Source organism: Drosophila sulfurigaster, chromosome 2L (genome assembly GCF_023558435.1).
Source record: "Drosophila sulfurigaster albostrigata strain 15112-1811.04 chromosome 2L, ASM2355843v2, whole genome shotgun sequence".
NCBI classification, from domain to species: domain Eukaryota; kingdom Metazoa; phylum Arthropoda; class Insecta; order Diptera; family Drosophilidae; genus Drosophila; species Drosophila sulfurigaster.
In genome coordinates, this window is record NC_084881.1 from 11,751,920 (window position 1) to 11,777,666 (window position 25,747).

Sequence of the window (25,747 nt, forward strand, 5' to 3'; positions counted from 1 at the left end):
CGTAATTTTAAAGCTAGCTGCGAATTTTTGTGTATACAATAATATCTATAGTATTTATAAGTCCTGAAAATTTGATTTCGACTAGATAAAAATTGTGGAAGGTATTAAAGAAATACTTTTGTATTGGCAAAAACGCCTACTTACTGGGGGTCTGAAATGCTTTATCCGACAATTTGGTATATTGTGCCGTCTATGGTATATTTTGAATGTGGTACTATATTGATATACCAAATATATCATTTGGTATTTCTTTAGTATTTTGTAGTATTTTCGGTATATTTTGAAAATAATACTGCAATATTTTGTTTTTTATTCAAAATGGTTAACGGGTATCTCACAGTCGAGTGTGCTCGACTAACTTGTTTCGGTTGTTCTCGTGAACAGAGCGTAAGGAAATAAACGGTTAACAGTTATTTGCTATGGTTTAACATATTTAATTGTGATTTCATAGCTGACATTTACTTCTTGAGATTCGTTTATAAAAAAATATTTAATCACAAATAACCAATGCAATTCTTTTCCAAGAGAGAATTTCCATATCTAAAATCATTAATCTTCAAGTGCTGCAATGGAGTGGACGTGGATAACTTTCACACTTTTAAGTTTCGCAATTTTCAATTGTCACTGCAATTCGAGGCAAAGTGAACTCCAAAGAAGGTATTTCAATAATAGGAATAAACTGTGATCTTTACTGTATAGTATTTAATGCAGGTTGATGGACGAACTTCAAGAGTTTGATAACCTGACGTGGCAGTACATTGAGGAATATGAACACGATCTTAGCACCCTGAAAGTGGCGAATATCCTGCAAGAATTAATTGATCGCAATATTACTGGCCATTTGCCATATTTACGTTCCTGTCCCGATCGCCAAGGCATCTTTAAGATCAAAGTTAATGCATTGGAGCCGTTTTCGGTTCTGTGTGATGCAAAAATAGCTGGCCCAGGTTGGATTGTAGTTTTGAAACGTTTCGATGGCTCAATAAATTTCTTCCGCAATTGGAAGCAATACCAACAAGGATTTGGAGATTTATCAAGTGAGTTCTTCATAGGGTTAGAGAAGTTGCATGCTATAACTTATGCGAAAAATCACGAGCTTTATGTACACCTCGAAGACTTTGAGGGCAACACACGATTTGCTCGCTATGACCAATTTGTAATAGGAAACGAAAATTCCTATTATAAATTGGAAATGCTGGGGAAATACACAGGAGATGCAGGTGATGCATTGCGTTATAATCAGAATATGAGGTTTTATACATTCGATAAAGACATTGAAAGCCAATGTGCTCAAAATCGAACAAATGCTGGATGGTTTGACTACTGTACTCAGAATCAGTATGTAACATTCATGATCGACAGCAATTTAGTATAATAATTTTGTTATTCTTTCAGAAATCTTTTTGGAATCTATTTAGAAGGATATGTTAAAAAAATTTTTAAATATAAAGGCATTCGATGGGATGATTGGCATGGTGAAGACTACTCTCTTAAGTCAGTACAGATGATGATAAGACCCAAGTGCTCGTGCTAATGAATTACATTACAATTAAAAGTTAATATATTGAAGTTTTTGTAAATACAACAAGAGTTTTATTAATTTACTTAGCAAAGCTGGAAATATGTTGTGATCTATGATCAACGCAAATATTGCACACAATGTATATCACGCATTAATACGAAGCTGTTTAAAGTACACATCAGAAATGAAAAATCATATGTAAGTGTGGATATTTAAAAGGCACTCGGCTAATAAAACTTAATTGACTAATAAGAGATGTAAGACTTTTGTTTCTTGTGCTGTGCCTTTTGTGCTCTTTATCATCTTACAACTTGGCGCGTTGCAGATAATTCTTATAGGTGACATCACGCCACCAATAGGGACGCTCATAGACACCAGGAGTGGACACAATAGTGCGCTGCAAATGCTGATAGACCTATATAACAAAAAGAAAGACCATTAGATAATATTACGAGTACTTTTGTGATTAAAAATTATTTACATTTCCATCGCTCATGCCCAGGGGAGAGTTAAGAATAAAATCGGTCGGTGCAATGGCATCGATGAGGCCAATCGCTTCATTCTTGAGCACCGGCAGCTGCTCCAGAATGCCCGCCTGGTAGAGTTCAATGTGGGAGCTATTACGGAAATAGCCGCCCTGATAGAACAACGATGAGTATTTCGTAATCAAGTTGGCGCCGTAGAAGGACAGCACCTTCAGCAGCACCTGCTGCTCAGCTGAAGCCGGCAATGCGGTCACAAATTTGTAGAAGACATAGTATGTGGTGCGCTGCATAAAGAGATTGAATTAGTTTTCAATGCGGCGACAGATGAAGAAACAAGAGACACACCTCAGCATAGATGATTGATAACTTTTGTGCGGCAAAGACCTGCAGATTGTTGCGTGTCTCGAAGGCATCCTTGCCAGCAAATTGCAACTGCTCGAAACGTTTCACAGTTGCATCCAGTTGCCAGGCGGTGAGCCAATTCAAAGCCTTCAACAAGTCTAAAAACGTTAAAAGATAATTGTTAGAAAGTGCATATAATAACTGCAATATCTACTTACTGTGTACATCCAGAGCTTCGGCAACATTCCGCTCCTGAGCTTGTGTCTGCAACACGACATTCATATCGCCAAGGAACGAGACAGTCTCGAGGGGCGAGGCATCCACAAAGTTGGCATTGTTGCGACGCAAATTCACGAGCCAATTGGAAGCCTGCTGAATGAGCGTATTATTCTCGCCCTCATAAGTGCAATTGGCATCATTGTCGTTCCTCAAGTCACCCAGACCCGTCGCCTTCAGATAACCATGTCCGCCGCAAGCTTCACGACACTCCTGGATGCCATCACGTGCTGCCCATGTGGTGTATGGCTTGAGGGCCGATGAAATGGCATGAATTTCCATGCCCAACTTCGATGTATCCTCACCGGTCATATTCTTAATGGTCATGTTCATGTTGGCATTGCCAATCCACATCGTTACCACACGCAGTGCCAATGCGGTGGTCAAATGTGGCAGTAGACGATACTGTTGCGACTGATACTCCAGCACTGGCCACTCCAGCTTGCTGTCGTTGGGACCAAACTGACGTCGACTGGCCGAATAACGTGTGGCAATGGTGATAGCCTTGCTCAATGCCACATAGGTGATGGCAGTGATGTTAACACGTCCCGCGGACAGAGCACCGAGTGAGGCGCCAAGTCGTTTGCGCTCGTCCTTAATGGGGGAGTTGTAGTTGCCCTGGGGATCGATGTCGCCGGTCTTCGAGAGCAGATTGGCCCTGGGAATGCGATACTTATTGAACATGACAAAGCTGCAAGAAGATTTTGGAAATTATAATTACTATATTGCATTTAAACAAGTAAGAAAGTTACAGTCGAGTGTGCTCGACTGTGAGAATTTTTAATAAAGGCAAAATATTTCGGTATCATTTTCAAAATATACCGAAAATACTAAAAAAATACTAAAATATACTAAATGGTATGTTTGGTATATCGATATAGTACACCATTCAAAATATACCATAGGCGGCATAATATACCAGATTGTCAGCCAAAGCAACTAAGAGCCCTAGTAAGTAGGCGTTTTGCCCATACAAAAGTATTTCTTTAGATCTCAACTAAATTTTCAGGAATCATAACTACTATAAATTATTGTATATACCAAAATTCGCATAGCTTGAAATTTACGCTTGTTATTCAATTTTTTGAACGGGGCGGAAGTGGGCGTGGCCAAAATTTGAAACAAACTTGATCTGCGTGCAAACATAACAAATGCTGTCGATTATAGCTCTATCTCTTATAGTCTCTGAGATCTAATACGGACAGACGGACAGACACACAGACGGACAGACGGACATGGCTATATCGTCTCGGCTGTTGACGCTGATCAAGAATATATATACTATAGGGTCGGAGATTCCTTCTACAATACATTTCCTGCCGGCAAAAGTTATAATACACCTATGGGTAGCGGGTATTAATTGGCTTAGAAATAAGAGGCAGCTAAGCAAGCGAGGCAATTAAGCGAACTATCGCACGAAATTGAAAAAGAATAATTTAACAGAATAATAAGATTACATATTTTCAACCTGATTCCCTAACTTTCTATCTTTCAATCAAATCATATTTATGAGTCTTTAAGGCATTTAAGCTAATTCTTTTATAAAAAAATGCAGGTCAATATCTAGGTGAAATAAAAATAATTAAATACACCATATAGGGAAATGTGCTGAATAATTTCAAGTGTCACCTAATATTATTTTCATGTTCAAAGCGAATAAAAAATAAAATGCATCGCGACAAATGCATTGATAACTTAATCTAAGCACTGTATTTGAAATATTTCAATATACATAAGTGTTTAACCGAATCCAATATATAGATGAATATATACTTTACTGCCTCAATAAAATAAACTTAATTTAAATAAATGCATTTTGAAGATAACTATCCGATTTGTTGTATTCAAAAAGGTAGTAAGGCAGTAGGCTTAATAAAAATACATAATACAACCAAATGTGCAGAGTAAATAAAAGAGAACAAATTTGTATGCTAACCCATTATCAATGCCATTGAGACCAATCTTCTCGCCCAAATCGCCCACAGTGACGCCAGGGAAGGCGATCAGAGTACGTTCATCACGAATGGGGACCAGGAATGCGTTCAAGCCCTGATGCTTGTCATCGGGCACATACAGCTGGGCATAGACAATGGCATGGGTGCAAGTCTTGCCCAGATTGCCCACCCAGCACTTGGCTGCCTCAAAGTCAGGTGTGTGAATGATAAACTCCTGCGTCTTGTTGTCATACGTGGCAGTTGTGCGCATACCTAATAAATAAATATAAAATGTGATATTAAAGATGTAAACTATATTAAAGAAATGCACTTACCATTTGCATTGGTGCCGTGAGATATTTCGGTGAGGGCAAATGCACCCAGTATGCGATTATCGGCTATTTTGGCCACATACTTGCCCAGACGCTCGGTGCCATTGGAAACCAATGTGCTAGGAAACATTCCATTGGACAGCGAGAACTTGACGGAGAAACTAAAGTCATAGCTGAAGATGGCCTGGCTAAAAGCCAAGAGTAAATGAGGCGCTGTCAGAAACTGCAAGAAGCAAAAGAAGCCAGAAGTTAGTCAGTTCAATGGTTCAAATAAATGTTCAATTACCTGTTCGATTTCAAAGAACTTTTGTTCCCACAGCAAATGATGACGCTTGTTGGCCAATTCTCTGGTGCGTTCTAGGCTTGCTGCTTCCGGCTCACGCTGGAAATCTGGATGTTTTTCCATCCATTGCCAAACTTTGTGCTGTTTTTGTTTTTTGGGTAAAAGAAATGCAAATTTGATTAGAAAATATTCTTCTTTCCTTGTCACATATTTTAGCAAATAGTTTTGGAGATAAGCGATCCCGTAACACCTGCCTCAAACTGAAGAGCTTTACGATTCTTATCAGTTTAGCCCTGAACTAATCAAAATCTAATCAGTTATCAAATGTCCAAAATACTAATTCCATATTGCAACCATTTAGCTGAGTTTGTTTGGCGGAAATATACCTCCAAATTTATTGATTCTTTAGCAATTTATCAAGGTAGCTGCACTCTATCTTTGTGTTTATGAATTGCGTTCTTTGAATAGCTTTCTAATTTATTAATCCTAATCTCTACACTATTCAAGTGAAGAGTTCTCTACAGTCTTATCAGTAATAGCCGTGCACTTATCGAAAACCATTCAGCAATGACATTTCAAAACTGTTCATTCAATATTGCAGCAAATTAATAAACTATATTATGTGCTCGACGTGGAAGATACCCATTAAGTATATTCAAATTCAATTGTTGATTAAGTTAAATCAATTTTTTTTTTTAAATCAAATTATCAAAATCACGAAGAACTATTTAGTTGTTATTCTCTTTTTGCATTGCTGTTAACATGCGTACAATGTTTGGAATACTCAATTACTTTTAAATAGAATTCTAATTTATTGCCGTAACTAAAGTTCGTTGACTTGTTTATTTCTTATTTTAAGAATGATCTTTTTTGAAATAGAATGGATTTATTGTGCATAGCTGAGAATATGTATATTTTATTTTGACTATCAATTCATTAATTATTAATGAATCAATTAGTTAATAGTTGCTTTGTGTTGGCACTAATTTCTAATAGTCTGGAAATCTACCAATAACGAGTATAACAACAAATAACTAGTAGCTAAAGTAATGATTAAGCTAACTCGATTAGTCCCTAATAAATGATTGAGCTGTACATTGAACTTTGTACCGCGCTCAAAAGCTTTACTATTAATCGCAATTCTTATTAAATGCTCTACTGCTCTCCATACTCTAGTATTTCTATATGGTATATGAAAATGGTGTCTACCTTTAGTCGTATGTGCTCTTCGCCCTCGAGGAGCACATTCAAGCGTTTGTAACAGAACGTCGCCTTATCGCGGTACTCGTCCAAAGGTCCACTGCGAAAGTCGGGAAAAATCCTCTTGTCATCGTAAATGTTTGTCACCTCGACATTCTCTTCATTCCTGTAATAATCCACAACGGAATTTAGCATACTGCTTAAACTTGATGCAGCTGCAGCGATATCGTTTTGTTGTTTATGCGCCATTGCATCGATTTAACAGACAAACAACAACTGCATAGTATTTTGAAGTCACTTTTCTGCAACATTAAATTACTCACTTGGCACCTCGAAATGCAACCATGTTTTTATTTTCTGCTGTGATGTACTGTGATGCGTTAACGGTCAGCGATTGACTTCAACTGTTTTCACATTTAATCGCGTTGAGCTATTTTGCCAATGAAAGACCAAAGTTGCAAACCACTTAGCCACAACTGATAAGGCGTCTGATAAGATGTTTGCTTGGGCCAACTTGCAAAGTTAGATTAAATGTGTGCATGTTCTGTGACTAGGCCAGCAATAGTTGTTTATTTATTTATTTTTAGCAGCCAAAACAAAAATCAATTGGCCTATGAATCAGCTGCTGCTGCTTCGTGTAGTGTTGTACAGTGTCAACATACTGCTGTTTGTTTTATGGTCACTCTAATCGCGCGCAATTCAAATTATACAAAATACTGTTGAACTGAAATTTCTTAATCTTAATATAAAACACTTTTATAAGTTCCCATGTAGATGTACTTGTATATTTATTAGAGCTTACACAATTAGGTAACATGCACGGCATTTGCTTGGCTATTTAATTAATTCAAATTCTATATATTGGTTGTCTCTATTACTGATTATCATTATCATGCGCTTACACACTATTAATATTTAACATAAATGATTTATTTCTTGCAGCATTAATTTCGTAATCTAAACAGAATTTTCTTGATATTGTACTTGTAATTCGATCTGTTTCTGTCTCTATATGCGTACGTATTTATATTTTCAATTTTATTTAAATCATTTGAGTAGCCTAAAATGGGTTTATGCATTTTGTTAGTTTTAGATCCCGAATTAAACTAATTAGGTAACATGTAGTCATTGATTAGATATTTTTTGTAAATCTCATTGTTTGTTTTGATTTCTAGCATTGATTCTGGCATTGATTCGTTACGTTTTTTTTTTCTGTCATATTTTTGTTTTGTGTGTTTATAAAAAGCCATATAAAATTAGCTGCGCTACAAATATTACAAATATAATATGATAATTTAGTATAAATGTGTGTATATCATGATTAATATGTATTTGTATAAGCTGCTATTTATATATGTATATATATTATGTATATACTTGCTAAAATGGACTAATTGACGCCTTTAAATGAATGTGAATGTTGCGTGATATTTAAATATATAAATTTTCTGATACAACCGTATGTACTATTTACTTTATGCTTATATCTTTATGTATATATCTGCTGTATGCATTATTTCAAAGTCCTATTAAACAAATTTCGTTACATTTTTGGCTTAATATGGTTACAATTATATTGAAAAGAAAAGAACGACAGAAGAAACGGCGAAACTGCGCTAATAAAAAAACGTATCTAAACTAAACTCAATTCAATTAAACTAAACTAAATGGAATTAAATTAAATTGAACTAAATTAAATTAAAGGAGATTGCGAATTTTGTTTTACGACTTAAAAGAATATATCTGGCGTATCGAATAGATTCAAGCTCTTCTCCATTAGTGTTCCCGACAGTAGATCCAACTCAACGTGCTCCTCCTCATCCTCCTTTTTCTGGCTATTGGCCGTGGTGTTTACGTTGTTGTCTCCGCCACTTTGGCCATTCTGCTCATATCATCGACTCTGGCATGAGCTGGCCGCTGATGAATTGGATGAGAATGCCGACTGCAGACTGGTCATTGATCCCTTGTAATTGACCGAACTGAGCACTTCGTAAAACAGATTCAATTGAGCGCCAGACGGGCTAAACCAATGCATCAGATATCTGTCGTTGTGATGCATCACATGAGATCCCTGAACACTCTCCTTGTGACGACAGATGAGCGTGGGCTCCTCGCGGAAATAGTTGACACCCTCACTAAAGTCTTGCAGATCAAAGTATGAAACAGCAGCATCTGTAAAGTGAAAGGGAGAATTCAATATTTTGTTGGGATTAAGTTATTTGAAGGACTCACCATTCTTGTCGGGCAACTCTTGAGTGACGCGATAGAGCGTAAAGTGCAAATCGTTGCGCATGACATCAAAGTCCCAGGTGAGCACACTTTTCGGATCTGAATTACGAATGAGCAATTCATGGGTGAAGCCAGGCTTTAGCTCCACTGTCTTGTACAGATTCCTATGATCATGCAGATGGGCGGCCGACAAACGTTTGCCCTCACTGCAAGCATCGCCAGCGGATGCGGAGAGGGCACGTGACGGCACCGGTGTCTCGCCATCTTCATGATCCTCCAGTGAATTCATCTTGTACAGCGACTTGGGCACCAGGCCACCCTCATGGATCATGGTCTAAAGAAAAGATTGATGTTTTTAGTGGTGATTCGCTGTGTATCGATTAAGTGTTTTGGCCTTTGGCTTGGCTAAGCTTTTGTTGTCTTTGTCAAGGTGCAGAGAAGAGAAACGCAAACGATTTGCGGCTGGACTTGACATAGTTAAGACAATAGACATTGAACACATCGCAACACACAAGGTGAACGGATTACAACAAGAACAGCGAACGGAACAAAATAAAACTAAACGTCACTTTATACACTATAGAAATGCGTAATGTGCTTGGTTTGCGGGATTAGAGATTTGAGGAAGCAGCTTACACAATCGCATTGCGCTAAATAACAATGCGTTACGTATTTTTTATGAACTTGATCCACATGCAATAAACGCGTCTAAAAGGATCGCCCAAAAAATGTTCAAGCAAATTGAATAAACAAATTTACAAAAAATAAATATGAGCAAATATGTATATATACAGCTGAGCATATACATATATATAAGACATTAATTTCAATTTACCTTGCAGGGACCACCCAGAAAATCGGGCACAATTTCCTCATCAATATACTGGGCGAGTCCATCACGCATGTGCTCGCAATCTGGGCCATAGAACAGGAACTTTGAGCGTGTGTGTTCATCTACAAAAAAATAAAAGTAAATTGAACGTTTTCCCTCGCAAAACTTGCTAATCAACTCACCAATGAAAGCGCTAACAATGGTCCAGGCGATGGGGAAAACGCGAGGAGCACGCACGACCAGCACACGGCCCATTGTCTCGGGATAGTTGCGCTCCACGGTCTCGGTGATGTAGAGCAGCGCCTTGATGCCGGGACGCCACAAGTGACGCATGGAGAGACCCTCGAGATCGACCAGCAGCGACCAGTTGAGCACTGGTTTATCCAGACGCTCGGCAGACTCATTAATCTTCTGTATGCCCTCCTCGCAAATGTGCAAAGCCTTGAATGGAATTGAATAGAATATAGTTTGTGTTTGGTGTCTTAGTTAAGTTTGAATCTACTAACCAATCGCAGCAAACCCTCCATGCCCAAGGACTTGAGCAGTCCCTTCACATCCATGTGACCCAGACGCAGTATATAAATTGGTCGACCATCCTTGTCGTGATGATGCCAGCCGCCAGGGAAATGCTCAACGACAACAGCCGGTTTGCTGTACTCCTCGAGCAGGGAATCGATGCGATGCTCGCTTCGCCATTTGAGGGAATCGCAGAGCATTGTGTAGGCCTGGCTAACGTGCCAGTCGCGTGCTGACAAGAAACGCAAGATGGTCTGATAACTGGGCATGCGCTCCAGATCATCGACACCATCGAGCATTTTTCGCAGCTCCAGCAGCTTGGACTCCTGCATCGGCGACAATTGTCCCAAATTGCGTGCAATAAAATCGCCATCGAGCAATATATCATGATGTTCATCGGCAGTCGGTGATTTGGGTGCATTCAATGGCGGCACCCAGCGTTCCACATGCGTTATGCCCTCCTCCTTGAGCTGGCTGATGAAGAACTCAATGATCTCCTTGCCCTTGAGCGTCGTCTGTGTGTACTGCTTCATGCCCATCTTCTCCATCGAGTGCTCGAACCCAAAGAAGTTCTTAATATCGAGCGTTGCCGTCTGATCGAAGCAAGTCCACTCCGAGTTGTCGGGATGAGCATAATAGCGACAACGTTCAAAGATCTCGATGCGCGAAGAGAAGCTTTCGTTCACAGCCTCAATGCTGAGTGTGCGATTCGTCATGTCCAGATAGTTGTGCTGCAGAAAGAACACGAAATCCACACCGATCAGCTTCTTAAAGATGTAGGGTGCATCCACGGCCAGCTTGCAGCGTCGACTCGTATTCCGTTTGGCGCCATTCTCGAGGCACTCGTCCTTGATCACCTCACAGTCGAGCACTATGGGCATTTGGGGGCAGGTGGGAAAGCGACGCTCGTAGGCCTAATGAGTGAGGATGACAACAACAACAGCAGCAACAAATTTGTTGAATGTTAATTAAGGTAAAAGTACACAATATACCCAAAGTGGCTGTTGCCAATGGCATTGGCCTTGGAGCAGTCGCCAATTTATGACATGAACTTGGCCAAGGGCCATGGTCACAGATATATGTAGATATAGATATAGATATGGATGTGTGTGGATACGGATACAAGTACTTATGTCGCAAAAGCAACAGCAGCAGCAGTCACGCCAGACATTTTGCCAAAATGAATGTCAATTTATAAAACAGCTGGCACACAACTATAAAACAGCTAATGAGAACCCCTCGAACACTAGCTTTGACTCATTTGAAGTCCAATTTGAAGCGAGAATATTCACTTTGTATCAGCGCAAAGAAAGACTAATTGAAACAAAACAATCTCAACAATTAATTAGCAATTAGATGTAGTCAATTGTTCCCATACAAGTTAAAAGAAAAAAACCAGTTGAAAGAAGAGATAAGAATTTGATTAGCTAAAATTCAAACTTATTGCAACAGACTGAAAAATTAATTATCAAATATTTTGCTTCATTAAGCGAACAGATTCGCTGTCAAATTTATGTTCATAACTCGTTTAATTAAACCCTTGAATTAAATTTTAAATAAACGTAATGAATCAGCGAAATTCCCCAGCATCAATTTACAATGAATAATAAAGAGATTAGCATGATTGAATGCAACATTTCGCTCTAATATATTAAAACAAAAACTCGTTGGTTCTCTTTGAATCTGAGTAACCGCTCCATATACTATATATACTATATTTAGTATATATATATATGTAGAATATTTGCAATACATCAGTCTGACTGAAACAAAGAAATCGCTGCACAGCTCATGATAATACAATAAACAATGACATTAATAAATCGTATTCGCCATCAGTTTCTTATAGAAGTGTTGCTTCCTTTAGTCTGCGCAATATGGAAAAATATTGGCGAATCTAAAAAAAACTTTCCAGTTTTTTATATCGGTGCAATAAAAACATCACAGAAGACAGGTAGTAAATATACAATTTGCATACAAAAGTTCAAGGCTCTACTTTTATTAAGAGGAATTCGAATCAAAATATATATGTGAGTGTTTCGGATTGAAACTAAAATACAAAGCGAATAAATATGGTATATTTTTAATACTGAATCTATCATTAATATAGCCTATGAAGCTGAGGAATTTGTTTGTCTCAAATATATATATTAAATAATACTAAAATACTATAATATCTTAGTTGCCAAGCAGTCTTAATTAAATGTTGTATTGCGAAAGTCAAGATAAAAAATGTAGATTAGATTTATGTGCCAAACATTCTGCAATAGATTTACGAGTCTAATTCTTTTCCCATACACAATGCGAATAATTCTAAGATATGGTAATAATCTTTTTTAGAAATCTTAGTCTAGCATGCTAGCAATTGTTTGCATCATCTTGAGTTTATTTCGTAATTGTGGACTCATTATCTTCTGTCTATATAAAAGGCGTAAACAAATGCGGCAATAACAACGCGAAAACACTTTCTACGCCGCATTCCAAACAATTATTTTGGGGGGGGGCTGCAATATATCAGCTTATGCTCATAAATAATTCCGGGAGGCGTTTCAAAATTAATTCTCATGTGTTTCGTGTGCCAAGAAATTTCTCACGTGCCCTTATCGATTTCAAATTATAATTATTTTATAATATTAATGGGAAAAATCTGTAAAGCTATGATACCACACACACACACACACACATAACTATCTCTCATTTTTGTGTCGTCGCTGTTCAGAAAATTTGTTTTAGAAATTCCATCAAAGTTTTCCGGGCTCGAGACAAGGACATGGACATGGAGCGTGTCCTTTAAAATGGCGTAGGGCAGGCAAGCATTTTCAATGCCTCCTCGCACGCTACATGATAATTAAGCCAGCCGCAATAAATATTTAAAAAGTTCAAGGGAGCGATACGGATAGGACGACAACACGACAACGCAACAAGACAACAACACAACACAGTGCCAGGCACGTGTTTTCCTCAGCTATCTTGTCTGGGAAAAAAAGCAAGACAGACAACTTGTTGTCGTCTAAGCCAATATATTCCTCATTGAGCTCAATTATTTAGTTTGCCGGAGCGGGTGAACAGCCACTTGAGCTGCACCGAGACCCATTTGAACTATTTACGAGCAGCACAGCAGCAGCAGCCTAAAGCTCATAAAGTACTTGGGCGAACGGCAGATTTACGACCTGGACCAACAAAGCTTGTTCCTTGCGATGGTGTTGTAAATTCAGCTTGCTTCTCCATTCATAGCAAATGCTAATTGGCCATTAAAATAGCACTGCTGACACACTATAAGAACTATAAGAGAGAGGAAAACAATGAACATGCGTCCCACACACGTTAATGGACCGCCTATTGTTTGTTGTCGTCGTCTTTTCTAAATATAGTAAACAGTGCGAATTCTCTGGCACATGTGACGTATGCGTAATAACACTTCTGATTGACGGCTGGCTTCCCACTCAAACTGAAACTCAAACTCAAACTCGACACTTACACTCTCTCATTCTCACTCTTGTTCTCGTTTACGTTCTCATTCTCACTCATGCCAAATGGAAATTGATGATGGCCTTGAGCATTGCATTTACCCTAATGCCTTCGGGCTGTTACGTCAATAACCAACAGCAACAGCAAAGGCAAAAAGGCAACACTAAAGAAGAGAAAACGATTGCAAAACCCTCGCAATATAATTTCTTGTGACGCGTATATAAATAGCTGACATTTAAAACATATCTTTTAAATGGAAATTGTGTTTTACCTCAAATGCATTCGACTCAAGGGGTTTTCCTTTGTGAGCGGCTAAATATATATAAACTGACTTTAGATACCGTATCTTTATGATGACCTTTGTAGCACGCTTTGAACCTCCTTTTTTATGGTTATAATTACGCTAATATCTGTTGTACGTGTAATGCAAGACATTTACGAGCAAGTAAAATGTGTGGCCAACGGTTAATTCAAATAAAATATAATAACAAAAAAGTTCTGCCATAAAAGATAAGAAATTAGCAATTGACAAGCCAATCAGCTATATTTGATTCAACATTTTTACATAAAATATCGACTAACAAAATTCAATTCAATGAAGTATAAAAATAATTCAAATTTATAAATTACGAACTGTAAATTGTAAATTTGATAGATCTTTAAATTTATAATCAAATTAACTTCTGAGAACATTTAATATCTAAATAGTAAACTTGATAGATCTTTACATTTATAGTCAAATTAACATCCGAGAACATTTAATATGTAAATTTCCTATTTATGGGATAAACAAACAACATAATCATCGCCTATACAAATATAAGAAAAAGACGCAACTTGTCCCATATTTGCAGGGCAAATTCCATATTAATTGGATGATTATAGCACGATACTCGTATTATCTACCCCTTTAGGGCTAGCTATGCCAAGTCGAACTCAGTCACAAGATAAATTCGACGCCAATTGTGAAGAACTTTCTTATCTGACAACATGCCAATTTTGTACTTTGGACTCGCAAGTTTCATTGACATTAGAGATATGGTGCTGCTTATTATTTCCGTCTTACAACGGAAACACCTCGCAATAGAAGTTTCAGTAATTCGTATTTCAATGGCCATCAACAACATTGCTCTAAACTTTATCACTTAACTTTCTAAGAACTTGAGCTAATAGATTTTAGAATTGCGTCAAGCAAATTGGCAACATGCTTCCCAAAACGTGACCAAGTTTGTTGCTATGGATGAGTATTTAAGTATAGTAGGAATAGTAAAGCGATTATTTTTACTGTTAAGCCAATTAGTTACGACTTACTGCGGTCATTAGTTTGTTTGTGTGCATTTGTTTGTCTTACTCTCTATCTGTTTTTTATTTCGTTGTATTTATTGTAAAGTCATTGACATTAGGTCGAAACAACTTTTGTACCCAACAATAACAACATCGCAAAAAAAAGCTAAGCAACCTAATTCAATTGATAATAATAAACAAATTCGTTTGCTTGTCCCGCGCATCACTTAATTAATGCGCCATTTGTCGGCGCAATCAATTTATGCAGCGAATTTAATTAACTAGACTTAGCAGCACACATACAAATACACATATACATATACATATGTAGGTGTAGTTGTGTGTGTGTGCTTAGGTAGAACCAAAATGTTTGCCAGGCAGTTTTGCATACCATTATCGGAAAATAAACCCAATTAGTTGATAGCTTGCAATGGCCCAATGTTATCAGCTGTCTGTGAGGGCGAATACCCTTTCCAAGGGCATTACCCTTTTGTCATTGACTAGCAAAACAGTTGATAAAGCAATATATTACTGCACTATATATTTAGTGAGTGTAATTGATAGTAATCTTATATGAAAGAAAAATAATCTGCAAAATATGACATTTATTCTAATCAGAGATTTTAGAAAGTTTAATATGTAAATTTTCAAATTCTATGATTATTATATTATAATGAATATCTTCACTTTTATATCATTCGATTGCTTTATAAATAACTAATTTGATTGAATATAGAAAGTACTCTATTAATAATAGAATAACTTAATTTAATTTAGCTAACAAATTAAAAAGTTTACTATATTTACTTTTTCAATAACTAATGTTTGGAGAACTTATTATTATTATTGAGATGTAAAATTCACTTTAAAAACAAATTCTAAAAATTTGAACAAACAAAATTTCAGTTTTTTTTATAAAAATCGGTATATTCTAAGGACTAACATGTATTCGACTATTTTAACTTTTCTACAAAAAATCACAAAAAAGAAAAATATCAAAAAATAAATGTTAACATTTTGTAGTTGAAAATGTAAATTTGGAAAGTATTCGAATTATTGTTTAAATATTCAAATATGAATTATATGCATAATTTTTGTATTTCTACTGCTACTATCAAATTCACAATTCGATATACCCCAAAATATAAAGAGTATGCAAATTTTCCTAAAAAACCCATGATTAATGATAAATTCAATGTGACAAAATTCCATATAGATAGTAATTTACGTATAGCTGGATACGTGGGTGGGTAGGTCCTATATCATAAAACTGTCATAGCTGTCAGTGAGAGCATTTAATATTTAGCATGCTAAAGATAAGCACTATCCCTGTCTCTCTCGCTCTCTCTCTCCCTGTCAGTTGTTGTTGTGTTGTCTAATTTGTTTTTGTCAAGTATTATGTCGCATCTCATTCTCTCACTCTTACATATTGTTAAATTGTTTTTTATTGCAAACAATTGCCCATAATCGCATATTTCCTGTCACTGGCTCATTGTGTGAGGCGGATCTGGAATGCAAAGCACGAACTGGGCAGCTGACCGACGCGACATTCTGCGCACCTCACCCTTCCCCTTAGCCCACAGCCCTCAGCACTCAGTTGTGATGCTAGGTATAGGCGGCTTTCCATTCATGAAATTATATACGCGGGTTATTCAATTGAGAGAGAGCAAATTGGAGCATGAGAGAAAGGCGCGTGAGAGAGGAAGAGAGCGCCAAGGTTAATTTTATTTATCTGCTGCAAGCGATGCGCTCACGAAAGAATGAAAGAAATAAGGTAAATGCAAGCGGAAGACTTTGAAGCAAGCTGAATGGATGGATGAGTGATGGATTGGGGAAATGCAAAATAAATGAGAATACGTGTAGTACTTGAACAAGAAACAACATTAAACAACAGACACGCTCCAGGCGCATGAACACACACACATGCACACACCCACTCGGACACAGACACACGCACGAATCGCAGATACTTTGTATGTGGGCGGTTTATATGCGACACACGCCTACTGCAAATAAGATACACACCTTCATAACGAGCTCAAAGGGATATTTGTAGACGCGAACAGGCGATTGAAATTTTTGCACCATTTTGCTGCTGTTTTTGTTGCTTTTTGTAGTAGTTGTTGTTGGCACACTTGACACTGGTTAAAAATCAATTTCTACTTAATTCTCTTGATTGCACTTTTCACTGCACAGACACACGCGCCAAAATGCGCCCGTTTTATTTTCAATAAGCAGTCTAATTTTGAGCAATATATTTTTTTGTATTTATTTAGACAGTTTTTCAACAAAATGTATAATTATTATTGTGTATATATGACGAAGTATATGTTGAAGTGTTCCTTTGCAGCCCCAGCGTTTGTTGTGCTTGCAACTGCTGCAGCTGGCTGAAAAGAAAGCCTTTCCTTTTTTTGTGTACACTCCGCGAGCGTTTGACTGTTTTTGTTAGAGGTGCGCGTGACCGCAGCTTCAGAAATCTCAAATGTACTATTTTACTTTTAAAAACCCACCACAAAATACTGCGACCAGAAATGAGAATTTGGTCACATAACGTTAAGTGTGGCGCATTTTTAAAACTGAATATCTGAATCTGAATATTTGAACAGCTATAAATATTTTTGATACATTCGTCTCTGATTTGTAAAATAATTTTATTTGAATCTATTAACGGCTAACTCGGTATAATTAGTGGTACCTTGTTACATGAACACGCTGTTAATATCAAAATTTTCACGAAACTTATCTGGCGCATCTGTTAACTTAACATTTACAAATTTGAACTGGGCTGTAGACATGTCAAATCAAAAAAAGCCCTATATTTCAGCTTGCTATCAAAGAGATTTGAAATATTATAAACTGATGAATGTGAACTGTAATGGCGCGGTGCAGAAAGAGTGCTTGCTTTGTGTTCTTAGTCACCTTAACTATATTGATGGTATTCTTCTATTACATCATGCTTGCTAATTGGAAAAGTGTTTCTACTGTTTCACGTCTACAATCCGATGTTGAATGTCTGACGGTAAAAATAATATATATCAATGTATACTACTGATAACGTTTTTTGGTTTTTTAGATGTCTCTTCTCCACCAGCAAAAGGGATCCAAGCCCGATGGCCAGCCAATTAACGCTTTCGGCTGTCTTTCGGGCGATACTCAAGGATCGCTGGGAGCGTCAGCTTTGACAGGCTGTGACACACGGGAAATGGCTAGTTATCTCGATACTTTAATTAAGCGTAAATTTGGCACTGTTATGGATGACGTTTATCATTTAAAGCAGCAAGTAATGTCTTTTAGATGCGACTCACCTCAGCCCATTAAAAAAAGTGAGACTTTAGCACTGCCAACTTCTCGAATTAATTACGCTTCTGAAGATTTGGGTGCGCGTATAAATCATATAACGGCCAAACCTCTGGGCGGCTCAAACATTTTCAAATCAATGCTCGGTTTGGATTTTAAGGCAAATCCGCCGGTGAATATGTTGCGCTCAAGCATAACACCTGGCTCATGTTTCGGTTTTCTTGGATCTAATGCGACAATCTCGATTCGGTTAGCTAAGGTTATAATCGTGGAAGAAATAGCATTAACTCATATACCCAAAGAATCGACACCCACTTTTACTACTGATAATGCTCCAAAGGACTTTGAAGTTTACGTAGGTCGCAGGTTTGCCAGAATTGAATTGAAATGTCTAATGTTATGTTTTTCACAGGGGGTTTAAGCCAGATAAAGAAAAGGAAATGCTAGGGCAATGGATATACGATAATGCTCCCAAGAAACGTACACAAACCTATAAAGTTAACAACAATAATCCTTTAAGAAGTTTGGTTTTTGTATTCAGTTCAAATCATGGCGCCAATACCACTTGCGTATATCGGTAAATAAATCCGTTAAAAACTAGTTTTATTACTTAGTTTTCTAATTTTTTGCAGGTTGGAAGTATTCGGAAGAGTTCTTTAAAATTGTGTTTGTTTAAAATTTGTATTTTATTTCGTTTTTGCAATATCTGTTTTAAATTATGAATATACTAAATACATATATTTATGCATATATTTATGCATTCAGCGATAACACATTACGATATTGCGGCAGTGTGACTCATTTTCATACCTTGTCTGCTCGATAAGTAACGCCCAAGCAATAATCGACAAAGTGATATGTTTCGGTATTTTTATAGTCATTAAGTGGAATATTTTCAAAAACACTTGCGGTCACGCTGGTTAGACATGAGCGATAACGATTATCGTTTCGGTTTTGGCAAAGATAAAATTAAAATAAATAAATTAAAACATGACGGCTTGTGGCGACTAAATCTCAATAATAACAACAATCTTGTGGAGTTCAACAACGTGTCGCAGAATTTCGTCAGCCCCGATGGCCGCGAGGAGGAGGAGCAGGCAAAACTGCAGTGGACAATGGCAAAAGCGAAACAGAAACAACAGACAACAACAACAGCAGCAGCTGCCACAGCAACAACAACAGGAACGGCAGCAGCAACAACAACAGCAACAATAGGCGCTGTTGCTGTTACGCCCACTTGTGTTGCACACCACATCGAGGACGAGGGCGGAGGAGATGAAGGCGCAGGAAGTCTCTGCTGCGCTGCTTCAGCTGACGACGACGACTGCGCTGCCGCAGTCAACGCTGGCAGCAGTGATAAGGCAAGCAAATATTTTCTTTTGTTTATTCTGGTATTTAGTATTCACTTATTGTTTTGTTGTAACGCATATACACACACATTTACAGCTGAATGGATTCGATGTTGGCGCTGCCTACGCGTTGACTGCGCTGCCGCCGCTAAATTGCGACTTGGCAGCCGCAACAGCTGCAACTGCAACACTGGCTGCGGCTGCCTCCGCACTCTCGCCCACCGATGCAGCCGTTGGCGGTTTGAGCTCCAGTCGCACCTCGATGAACTCCACCGAGAATCTGAGCTATGCCAGCGATAATTATTATGGCGACGATCTCATCTTACTCGACGATGATGATGACGACGACGACGATGTGGATGCCGAGGAGATCTCGTTGAACTCGGATGATTGTGTCTATGCATATCGTGGTGATGCTGCTGACTATGACATGGCCGCCTTGGATGCCAGCACTGGACGAGGCGGACGCAAATTGGACTTCAGTTTGCTGCGCGACGATGAAACCGATTTCTTGGAAATGGACTTCGAACCGGATCCCTCATCGGAGCTAGAGTTTGCCGCTAATGGAGCACAAGAAGCCGCTGCAGCTGTGGCAGCGGGACATGCAAATCTGTTGCTAATGCAGCGCGATTATAGTCAGTTGCAGCACGGTCGACAGCTGTATAGTTCGCCCATTGAGGAGTTATCACAGCCACAGGAGGCGCTGCAACGTTTGAGCAAGAAGTTTGCACGCATTAGCTTGAACTTGGATCAAATCAAAACTGATGCAGATGCCGGCTCCGATGTGGATGCCGATGAGCTGCTTTGCGGCAGCAAGGCGGACAATGATGAAGACAGTTATGCGGATACAACGGCAACAGAAGCAGCTGCTGCTGCCAACACAACGTTGGCGCATTCGTTGCCCAGCACATTGGTCTACAGCAGCTTTAGTCGCAGCACCAGCGTGCCCAGTGAGCATGTTTTAAATGCTGAGCAGTCGTCGTGCAACTCGAAGCTAACGGGCGCCAAGCCCAAGCGTCTAAGCACGCTTTCCAACTCCTCTTCGTTGGTATCAGCGGGCAAGAGTTGTGGCTCTTCTTCGACTTCAAAGTCGCGACGCTCACAGCCCAGTTTCGATGAACGTTGCTACAGCTGCACCGACTTTCGAGCCGTATCCCTGCAACATCAGCAGCTGCAGCAGCAGCAGCAACAACAACAACAGCAGCAATCTGATGTGGCACCAATGCTGGTGGCTGCTGCAGCTGTTGTTGCCGCCAGCGCAGCCATAGCCAGCAATTCGACACAGTTTGACTTGGGCAGCGGCGAGGAGACGTGTTTGGATTGTCTGGAGAAGGAGTTTCTGGCCAACACCATTGGCAAAGCTTTGGATCTGAGCAGCTGCTCCAAGTGTCGCCGTCGCATTGGCAGCCGAGGCAGCAGCATCTCGCTCTATGCTCGGGCGGAGCAGACTCGTTGTCGCAGCGGTTCGCCGGGTTACTTAGATGAGTTTGGCGGTCTCTTCAGTTGGCACAATTCACCGGTTGGCGCCGCTTGTGGCGGAGGAGGTGGCGGCGGTGACATTGCCCATTACAACCAAAGGTTTATTTCGTGTGATAATAATTTCGGCGGCGTGCAGGTGAGTTCAAAAGATTTAATTACTCCCCTTGTATTACAATATCAGATTAATGTAATTATAGCTTTATAATTACAAACTTGTTTTGCCTTTTCCTTTATTAATTATTTGCAATTTTAAGATTTTTAATTGATATAAAATTTATTTTTTATTGGTTGCTTATAATATTTCGCTTTTGATTGGTTTCCTTCTGTAAAGTACAGAAAATATATTTCCATATTTCCCTAAAACACAAATTAAATTTACAATAAATTATCCTTCTTCATAGATTTAATAAAAGAGAGTTTTATTATTTTAACCTGTAAAGCTTAACTATAAATTGTATTTAAATTACATATGAGAAACTTTTGTCACTTCTATGGACAGAAATATTCACTCAATTATTGAAAGCTTTTGTTCATGTTTTTAATATACATATATATTTTTCCATCTGAAATGCTTGCAACACATTTAAAACCATATATTTTCCATTAAACCATAGTGTGTTTTTGACTTGAAATTCTGAGCTAACCATGTTCCAATAATTTATCTGTTTACTTTATTGTCGCAGCTGCCCAAGCAAAGCTTTTCGACTGAACCGCTGGTGGCGCGCCTGTCGACGGCGCATCTGAGTGAGGAGCATCTGGTGCAGGCGCTGGACAAACTTCACGTTTCCTACAAAGCATCTCTGCTGCATGGCTACTTTGAGCAGCTGTCAGCGCCTTCGCAACCAGATACGGATGTTGGCAATTTGAAGCAGCTGCTGTTGCATGTCTCCAAGCGGCAGTGTAATCATCGCAAACTCAAAAAAACTGATCGCACTGATCACTCAGCAGCAGCAACAGGAACCGCCACAGCAGCAGCAACAACTCATTGTGCAATTCAAGCGGGTTAGTTATTGATTGAGTAATTAGTAATATGTATTGTAAACATTTCTACTTCTTCTTTAATGAGAATATATTGATTGAATTAGAAATAGGATATTGATTTGAAAAAGCATTGTAAATGTAGCTAGTTTAATACATTTATACAATGTATCTCTAAATATCTTAATCTTCTCACTTATTGAATTATTTAAAGTGAAATACGTAAAATACTTTTTGATAATTTTAATATGCGTGCATAGATTAGATTATAATTCAGAAGATTGTTTTTATCACGTAACAGAGCATTACATTTATTTCTTCTTTCACATTTAGTTATTTCAGCTGTATTTGCTGAATACTAAAATTTGTTGTAAATTGCGTATACGTAATTGGTAACAAGTTATTGATTCCTTAACTCATTAAAGATTATATAATATACAGTAGAATCCGGTTATAGCGACTTTCAAGGGACCGTCGTTATATCCGGAACACCTACAAACCAAAAGTTGAAAAATAACATTTTGTTTATTTTATGGTTGCCATTGGATTTTAAAATGCAACTAATTAATGTTTTAATCAATTTAATTTGTATGGGGACCCAAGAAGTCATCGAATTTTCGTCTCAAAAACCGGACGGACGCTATAAGCGGCGTCGTTATAACCGGATTCTACTGTATTAAATTAGAAATTAAGATATATTTTTATAATTTAAATTTGAATCCCTAATCGGTAAAGGATTGTACATAGAAAGAGTTAAATTTTATTGTATTGCATTTAATTATCTTATATATTATTTATTTAGTGTTTAATTGAGTCTTTTCTTTATCTTGCAGAGCAACGCTGGCAATGCGGCTTTGGTACCAGTGAAGGTAACTGAAATATTGGCAGCCTGGAAACGCCATCCCGATCTCTCTGTGCTCCGGCAATTGGATGCGCGCTTCCATCGCGCCAATGTGATGGGTGAGTTTCTAGAGTTTCAATATTTGAGAAATGTGATGAATTCATGAATTTGTTTGCAGGTAAAATTGGACACATTGTGCGACAGGCGCAACATCAACAGCCGGCGTCGTCATCTGCAGCAGCAGCGGCTGCAACAACTTCTGCATCCGCTTCAGCTTCAGCAGCGGCATCTACTTCAATCTCATCCACGCGACTCGCGCTGCCCGAATTCATCATGATACCACAGTATTACGCCTGTGGTGAATTAACATTGACGCGCAAATGTTAGAAGACTCGTCACACACACACACCCAACACTTAGACACACACACTCACTACCAAACACATACACGCACACTCACCACAAGAAAATGTTTATGCGTGGTTGCGTTTTGTTGTTTTCTTTTCAAAGAAATTGAGATATTATTAAATGCTAAAAGTGCAATTTGCATGTTTCCCTGCCCCCATAACATTTCGACCAAAGAAATCTCTGTTGAATGAATGTAAACTGATGACATTCTGTTCAAATATTCTGATCAATATTGCAAGTGAAATTATAGTTTAAGCTCTCTCTTTAATCTCATTACTTATAACTATGCTATTCAATTAATGTTGTTTGTTAACTATTATGCGCCAAATGAGTATTGTAACAGAAACAGATAAAGATCAGTTTGCAAATTGTACGCTGCCAACGCTGCCTATTTACCAATTAAGCGACCACGCATAAAATAATCCTTACATAATAGTTGTATCGCAATCTTAGAAACGGGGTTTTTGGAAAGAGGTTTTTTTGAAGTCGTCTGTAGTCGATAAAGTTAGGCGCGTGAATTTCTGTGTATGTGTTAATAACGTTATTCACAATAACCGTTAATAAATTTGCAATATTTATATAGTACCATAATATGTGTGTGCCACGCCCACAAGTAAATTATATCACAATATATACATATAAAACGTATGCATACAAAATTATAATTACAAAATATTATTGTATAGCGTATATAGCTTAGCTTGTATACTAAACTTTAAAACTAACGAAAACAAAAAACTACAACTAAATTACAATATCGTAAGTAGCCAAGTAAACTCGCACACTCATACACATAATCTCGTCGTTTACACGATCAACTATTCGTGATATGTATTAATATAAAAAGCAAACAAGCAAGTTCTTTAATTTGAAATCACGATAAACGACTTCACCACACACACAAACACAAACAACAACGCACACATGCTCATTAGATTGCGTGACCAGGAAAAGGACGAAGACGAACACAAGGAGAAACAGCAGCTCTTTCAAACCCCCAAAACACAATCCCCAAGAATGCGATCAATGGTGAGAATATAATGTTTTGTTTTTAATAAAAATTACGCTTTATTAATATTACATGCGCTTCTCTTTTCTAACTAACTTTTTGACGTTAAATGATTTCTACAACATCTCTTATTGGTAACGTTGCTGCTGCTGTTGTTGTTGCTGGCGTGCCGCATTGTAGTAGCCACCGGCAGCAGCTCCAGGCGGAGCACTTGGTCCCATGTTGGGTGGCATCGGTGGAGGGGGCGCCGATGTTGTGTAATGCGTTGGTGGCGGCGGCTGCTGTGTCCAGGCATTCGCTGCATACGGTGGCATGGGCACAACGGGCGGCGGGGGTGGCGGCGGTGCATGGTACATGTGATGATAGTTGGCCGACGCATTGCCGCCGCTGCTGTTGATGGCGCCACCTGGTGGCGGCGGCAGCGGTGCAAGAACAGCAGCGTTGGCCAGAGGCAGTGCATCATTTGACGACGGCGGCGGCGGCAGTGAGACTACAGGTATAACGTTGGCCAGGGATTTAATGCTTTGTATGTTGTTCAGCTCGATGCCATTGCCTTGACTTGCCTGCTGCTGCCCAGACGTCTGATCCACATTTGTTTTGATGTTGGCGGTGGGACTGTCGGCGCGACTGGGTGGCTTCTGGGGCGGACTGTTCGGCTCTTGACCTTCGCGTTGTGACGACTGATACAAATCCAACACTTGATGACATATGTCCTCCAGAATTTCCATCGTTACATTCGAAACAAACATATCCCACCAGCAGCGATGTTGTGGTTGTCTGCCCAGCCAATCTTGAACGAGGAACTTGCTCAGTTTGCTGGCCAAATAGATGAGAGCCACAGCGATGATCTCGGGCTCCCATTGCAGGCAGACAACAGTACTCAATGAATCATTAACAAAATTCCACGCCATTTGAACCATTTTCTGCAGTTTCTGTTGATCGCCCTTTATGCACTTCGCATACTTCAGCAGAAAAGTGTAGGGATGCTCCACCTGCAGATCAAACTTGATCGTTTGCAGTAATATGCGCTCCAGTGTCATCACCTCCTCCTTTGGATCATCGCCAAACGAATAGAAATAGTTGTCGTTGAGAATGCCGCGTGCCGTTTTGATGATGTCGCGACACTTTTTGGGTGTCTCCTCCACCTTACCGGCAAGAAAGAGGCAGCAACACGCCGTCACGTATCGTGGAAAACTCTTGAAAGAGTGGAACATGTAAAAGCGATGAAAGTACACGACACCGGTGGCCATTGTGTTGTGACCGAGTCCCATTTTCGTGCCACATTCCATGATGAAGCGTGCGCCCTCTTTGCGATATCGACGCTCGGTGTCATAGGTGACGCCATCTAGGATCGAGGGGGTTTCTCGCAGCTCTTTTTTGTCGTAGTACCAGCAAGGCATCCTTGTTTTTAATTCGGCGGAAGGAGCCCACAATTTAACCAAATAATAATAACAAACGACGTGTGACCGCAGGTTTCAATTGCAAAAAATACTATATTACGTTGTCAAATGTACCAACAGATTGCAATTACTTTGTTACACTTGACTAGAAATATTTGTCTTGTGCAAAGCGGAAATTTAAAAAAAAATATACAACTTGTTGAATAGCTTCTGGTTTCTTTAAACAATTATCCAATTAAAGTTGTTTTTTAATAGATAGCAATTTTAAACTTACAATGTATCT

General features: G+C 38.7%; 6 protein-coding genes across 7 annotated transcripts; 3 read left to right on the forward strand and 3 right to left on the reverse strand.

Moving 5' to 3' along the window:
• The first annotated feature begins 536 nt into the window (after nt 1-536).
• LOC133835032 (angiopoietin-related protein 7) lies at nt 537-1,588 on the forward strand. Its single transcript, XM_062264891.1, has 3 exons — nt 537-657; nt 712-1,338; nt 1,396-1,588. Exons 1-3 carry the CDS (start codon nt 569-571, stop codon nt 1,532-1,534), a joined length of 855 nt encoding a protein of 284 aa, XP_062120875.1. The 5' UTR covers nt 537-568; the 3' UTR covers nt 1,535-1,588.
• Nucleotides 1,004-6,811, reverse strand: LOC133835011 (peroxisomal acyl-coenzyme A oxidase 3). Of its 2 annotated transcripts, XM_062264866.1 has the most exons (9): nt 6,698-6,811; nt 6,384-6,540; nt 5,178-5,315; nt 4,895-5,114; nt 4,562-4,832; nt 2,568-3,316; nt 2,353-2,507; nt 2,004-2,291; nt 1,004-1,937 (listed from the first exon to the last, which is right to left on the reverse strand). In XM_062264866.1, exons 1-9 carry the CDS (start codon nt 6,718-6,720, stop codon nt 1,827-1,829), a joined length of 2,112 nt encoding a protein of 703 aa, XP_062120850.1. In that variant the 5' UTR covers nt 6,721-6,811; the 3' UTR covers nt 1,004-1,826. The 2 variants fall into 2 exon arrangements, with proteins under 2 accessions (XP_062120850.1, XP_062120841.1); XM_062264857.1 differs by lacking the exon at nt 6,698-6,811 and having other exon boundaries at nt 6,384-6,638.
• Nucleotides 6,812-7,137: 326 nt separating this feature from the next.
• LOC133835025 (protein real-time) lies at nt 7,138-17,133 on the reverse strand. The gene is made up of 6 exons (XM_062264878.1): nt 16,729-17,133; nt 9,942-10,865; nt 9,618-9,876; nt 9,439-9,557; nt 8,607-8,937; nt 7,138-8,546 (listed from the first exon to the last, which is right to left on the reverse strand). Exons 1-6 carry the CDS (start codon nt 16,789-16,791, stop codon nt 8,266-8,268), a joined length of 1,977 nt encoding a protein of 658 aa, XP_062120862.1. The 5' UTR covers nt 16,792-17,133; the 3' UTR covers nt 7,138-8,265.
• A 343-nt stretch (nt 17,134-17,476) lies between these two features.
• On the forward strand, nt 17,477-18,768 carry LOC133836671 (sperm-associated antigen 4 protein). Its single transcript, XM_062267265.1, has 4 exons — nt 17,477-17,722; nt 17,777-18,355; nt 18,414-18,577; nt 18,633-18,768. Exons 1-4 carry the CDS (start codon nt 17,579-17,581, stop codon nt 18,658-18,660), a joined length of 915 nt encoding a protein of 304 aa, XP_062123249.1. The 5' UTR covers nt 17,477-17,578; the 3' UTR covers nt 18,661-18,768.
• Nucleotides 18,769-18,891: 123 nt separating this feature from the next.
• Nucleotides 18,892-24,135, forward strand: LOC133836680 (pneumococcal serine-rich repeat protein). Its single transcript, XM_062267273.1, is given in 6 exon segments — nt 18,892-19,361; nt 19,447-20,964; nt 21,512-21,821; nt 21,823-21,830; nt 22,640-22,766; nt 22,826-24,135. Coding segments are annotated over 6 exon segments (2,607 nt in total). The 5' UTR covers nt 18,892-18,926; the 3' UTR covers nt 23,035-24,135.
• Nucleotides 24,088-25,536, reverse strand: LOC133836660 (cyclin-K). Its single transcript, XM_062267255.1, has one exon. The coding sequence runs from the start codon at nt 25,462-25,464 to the stop codon at nt 24,193-24,195; it is 1,272 nt and encodes a 423-aa protein (XP_062123239.1). The 5' UTR covers nt 25,465-25,536; the 3' UTR covers nt 24,088-24,192.
• Between the last annotated feature and the right edge of the window lie 211 nt (nt 25,537-25,747).

Coding starts and splice junctions, on each gene's coding strand:
- LOC133835032 (XM_062264891.1), top strand. CDS start 569: ATGGAGTGGACGTGGATAACTTTCACACTTTTAAGTTTCGCAATTTTC. Junction 658..711: donor CAAAGTGAACTCCAAAGAAG/GTATTTCAATAA, acceptor TATTTAATGCAG/GTTGATGGACGAACTTCAAG. Junction 1,339..1,395: donor GACTACTGTACTCAGAATCA/GTATGTAACATT, acceptor TTATTCTTTCAG/AAATCTTTTTGGAATCTATT.
- LOC133836660 (XM_062267255.1), bottom strand. CDS start 25,464: ATGCCTTGCTGGTACTACGACAAAAAAGAGCTGCGAGAAACCCCCTCG.
- LOC133835025 (XM_062264878.1), bottom strand. CDS start 16,791: ATGGTGCAAAAATTTCAATCGCCTGTTCGCGTCTACAAATATCCCTTT. Junction 10,866..16,728: donor CCTTTGAGCTCGTTATGAAG/GTGTGTATCTTA, acceptor CTCACTCATTAG/GCCTACGAGCGTCGCTTTCC. Junction 9,558..9,617: donor CATTGTTAGCGCTTTCATTG/GTGAGTTGATTA, acceptor ATTTTTTTGTAG/ATGAACACACACGCTCAAAG.
- LOC133836671 (XM_062267265.1), top strand. CDS start 17,579: ATGGCGCGGTGCAGAAAGAGTGCTTGCTTTGTGTTCTTAGTCACCTTA. Junction 17,723..17,776: donor CCGATGTTGAATGTCTGACG/GTAAAAATAATA, acceptor TTGGTTTTTTAG/ATGTCTCTTCTCCACCAGCA. Junction 18,578..18,632: donor AATACCACTTGCGTATATCG/GTAAATAAATCC, acceptor AATTTTTTGCAG/GTTGGAAGTATTCGGAAGAG.
- LOC133835011 (XM_062264857.1), bottom strand. CDS start 6,623: ATGGCGCATAAACAACAAAACGATATCGCTGCAGCTGCATCAAGTTTA. Junction 2,292..2,352: donor TATCAATCATCTATGCTGAG/GTGTGTCTCTTG, acceptor CTCTTTATGCAG/CGCACCACATACTATGTCTT. Junction 1,938..2,003: donor TGGGCATGAGCGATGGAAAT/GTAAATAATTTT, acceptor TTTGTTATATAG/GTCTATCAGCATTTGCAGCG.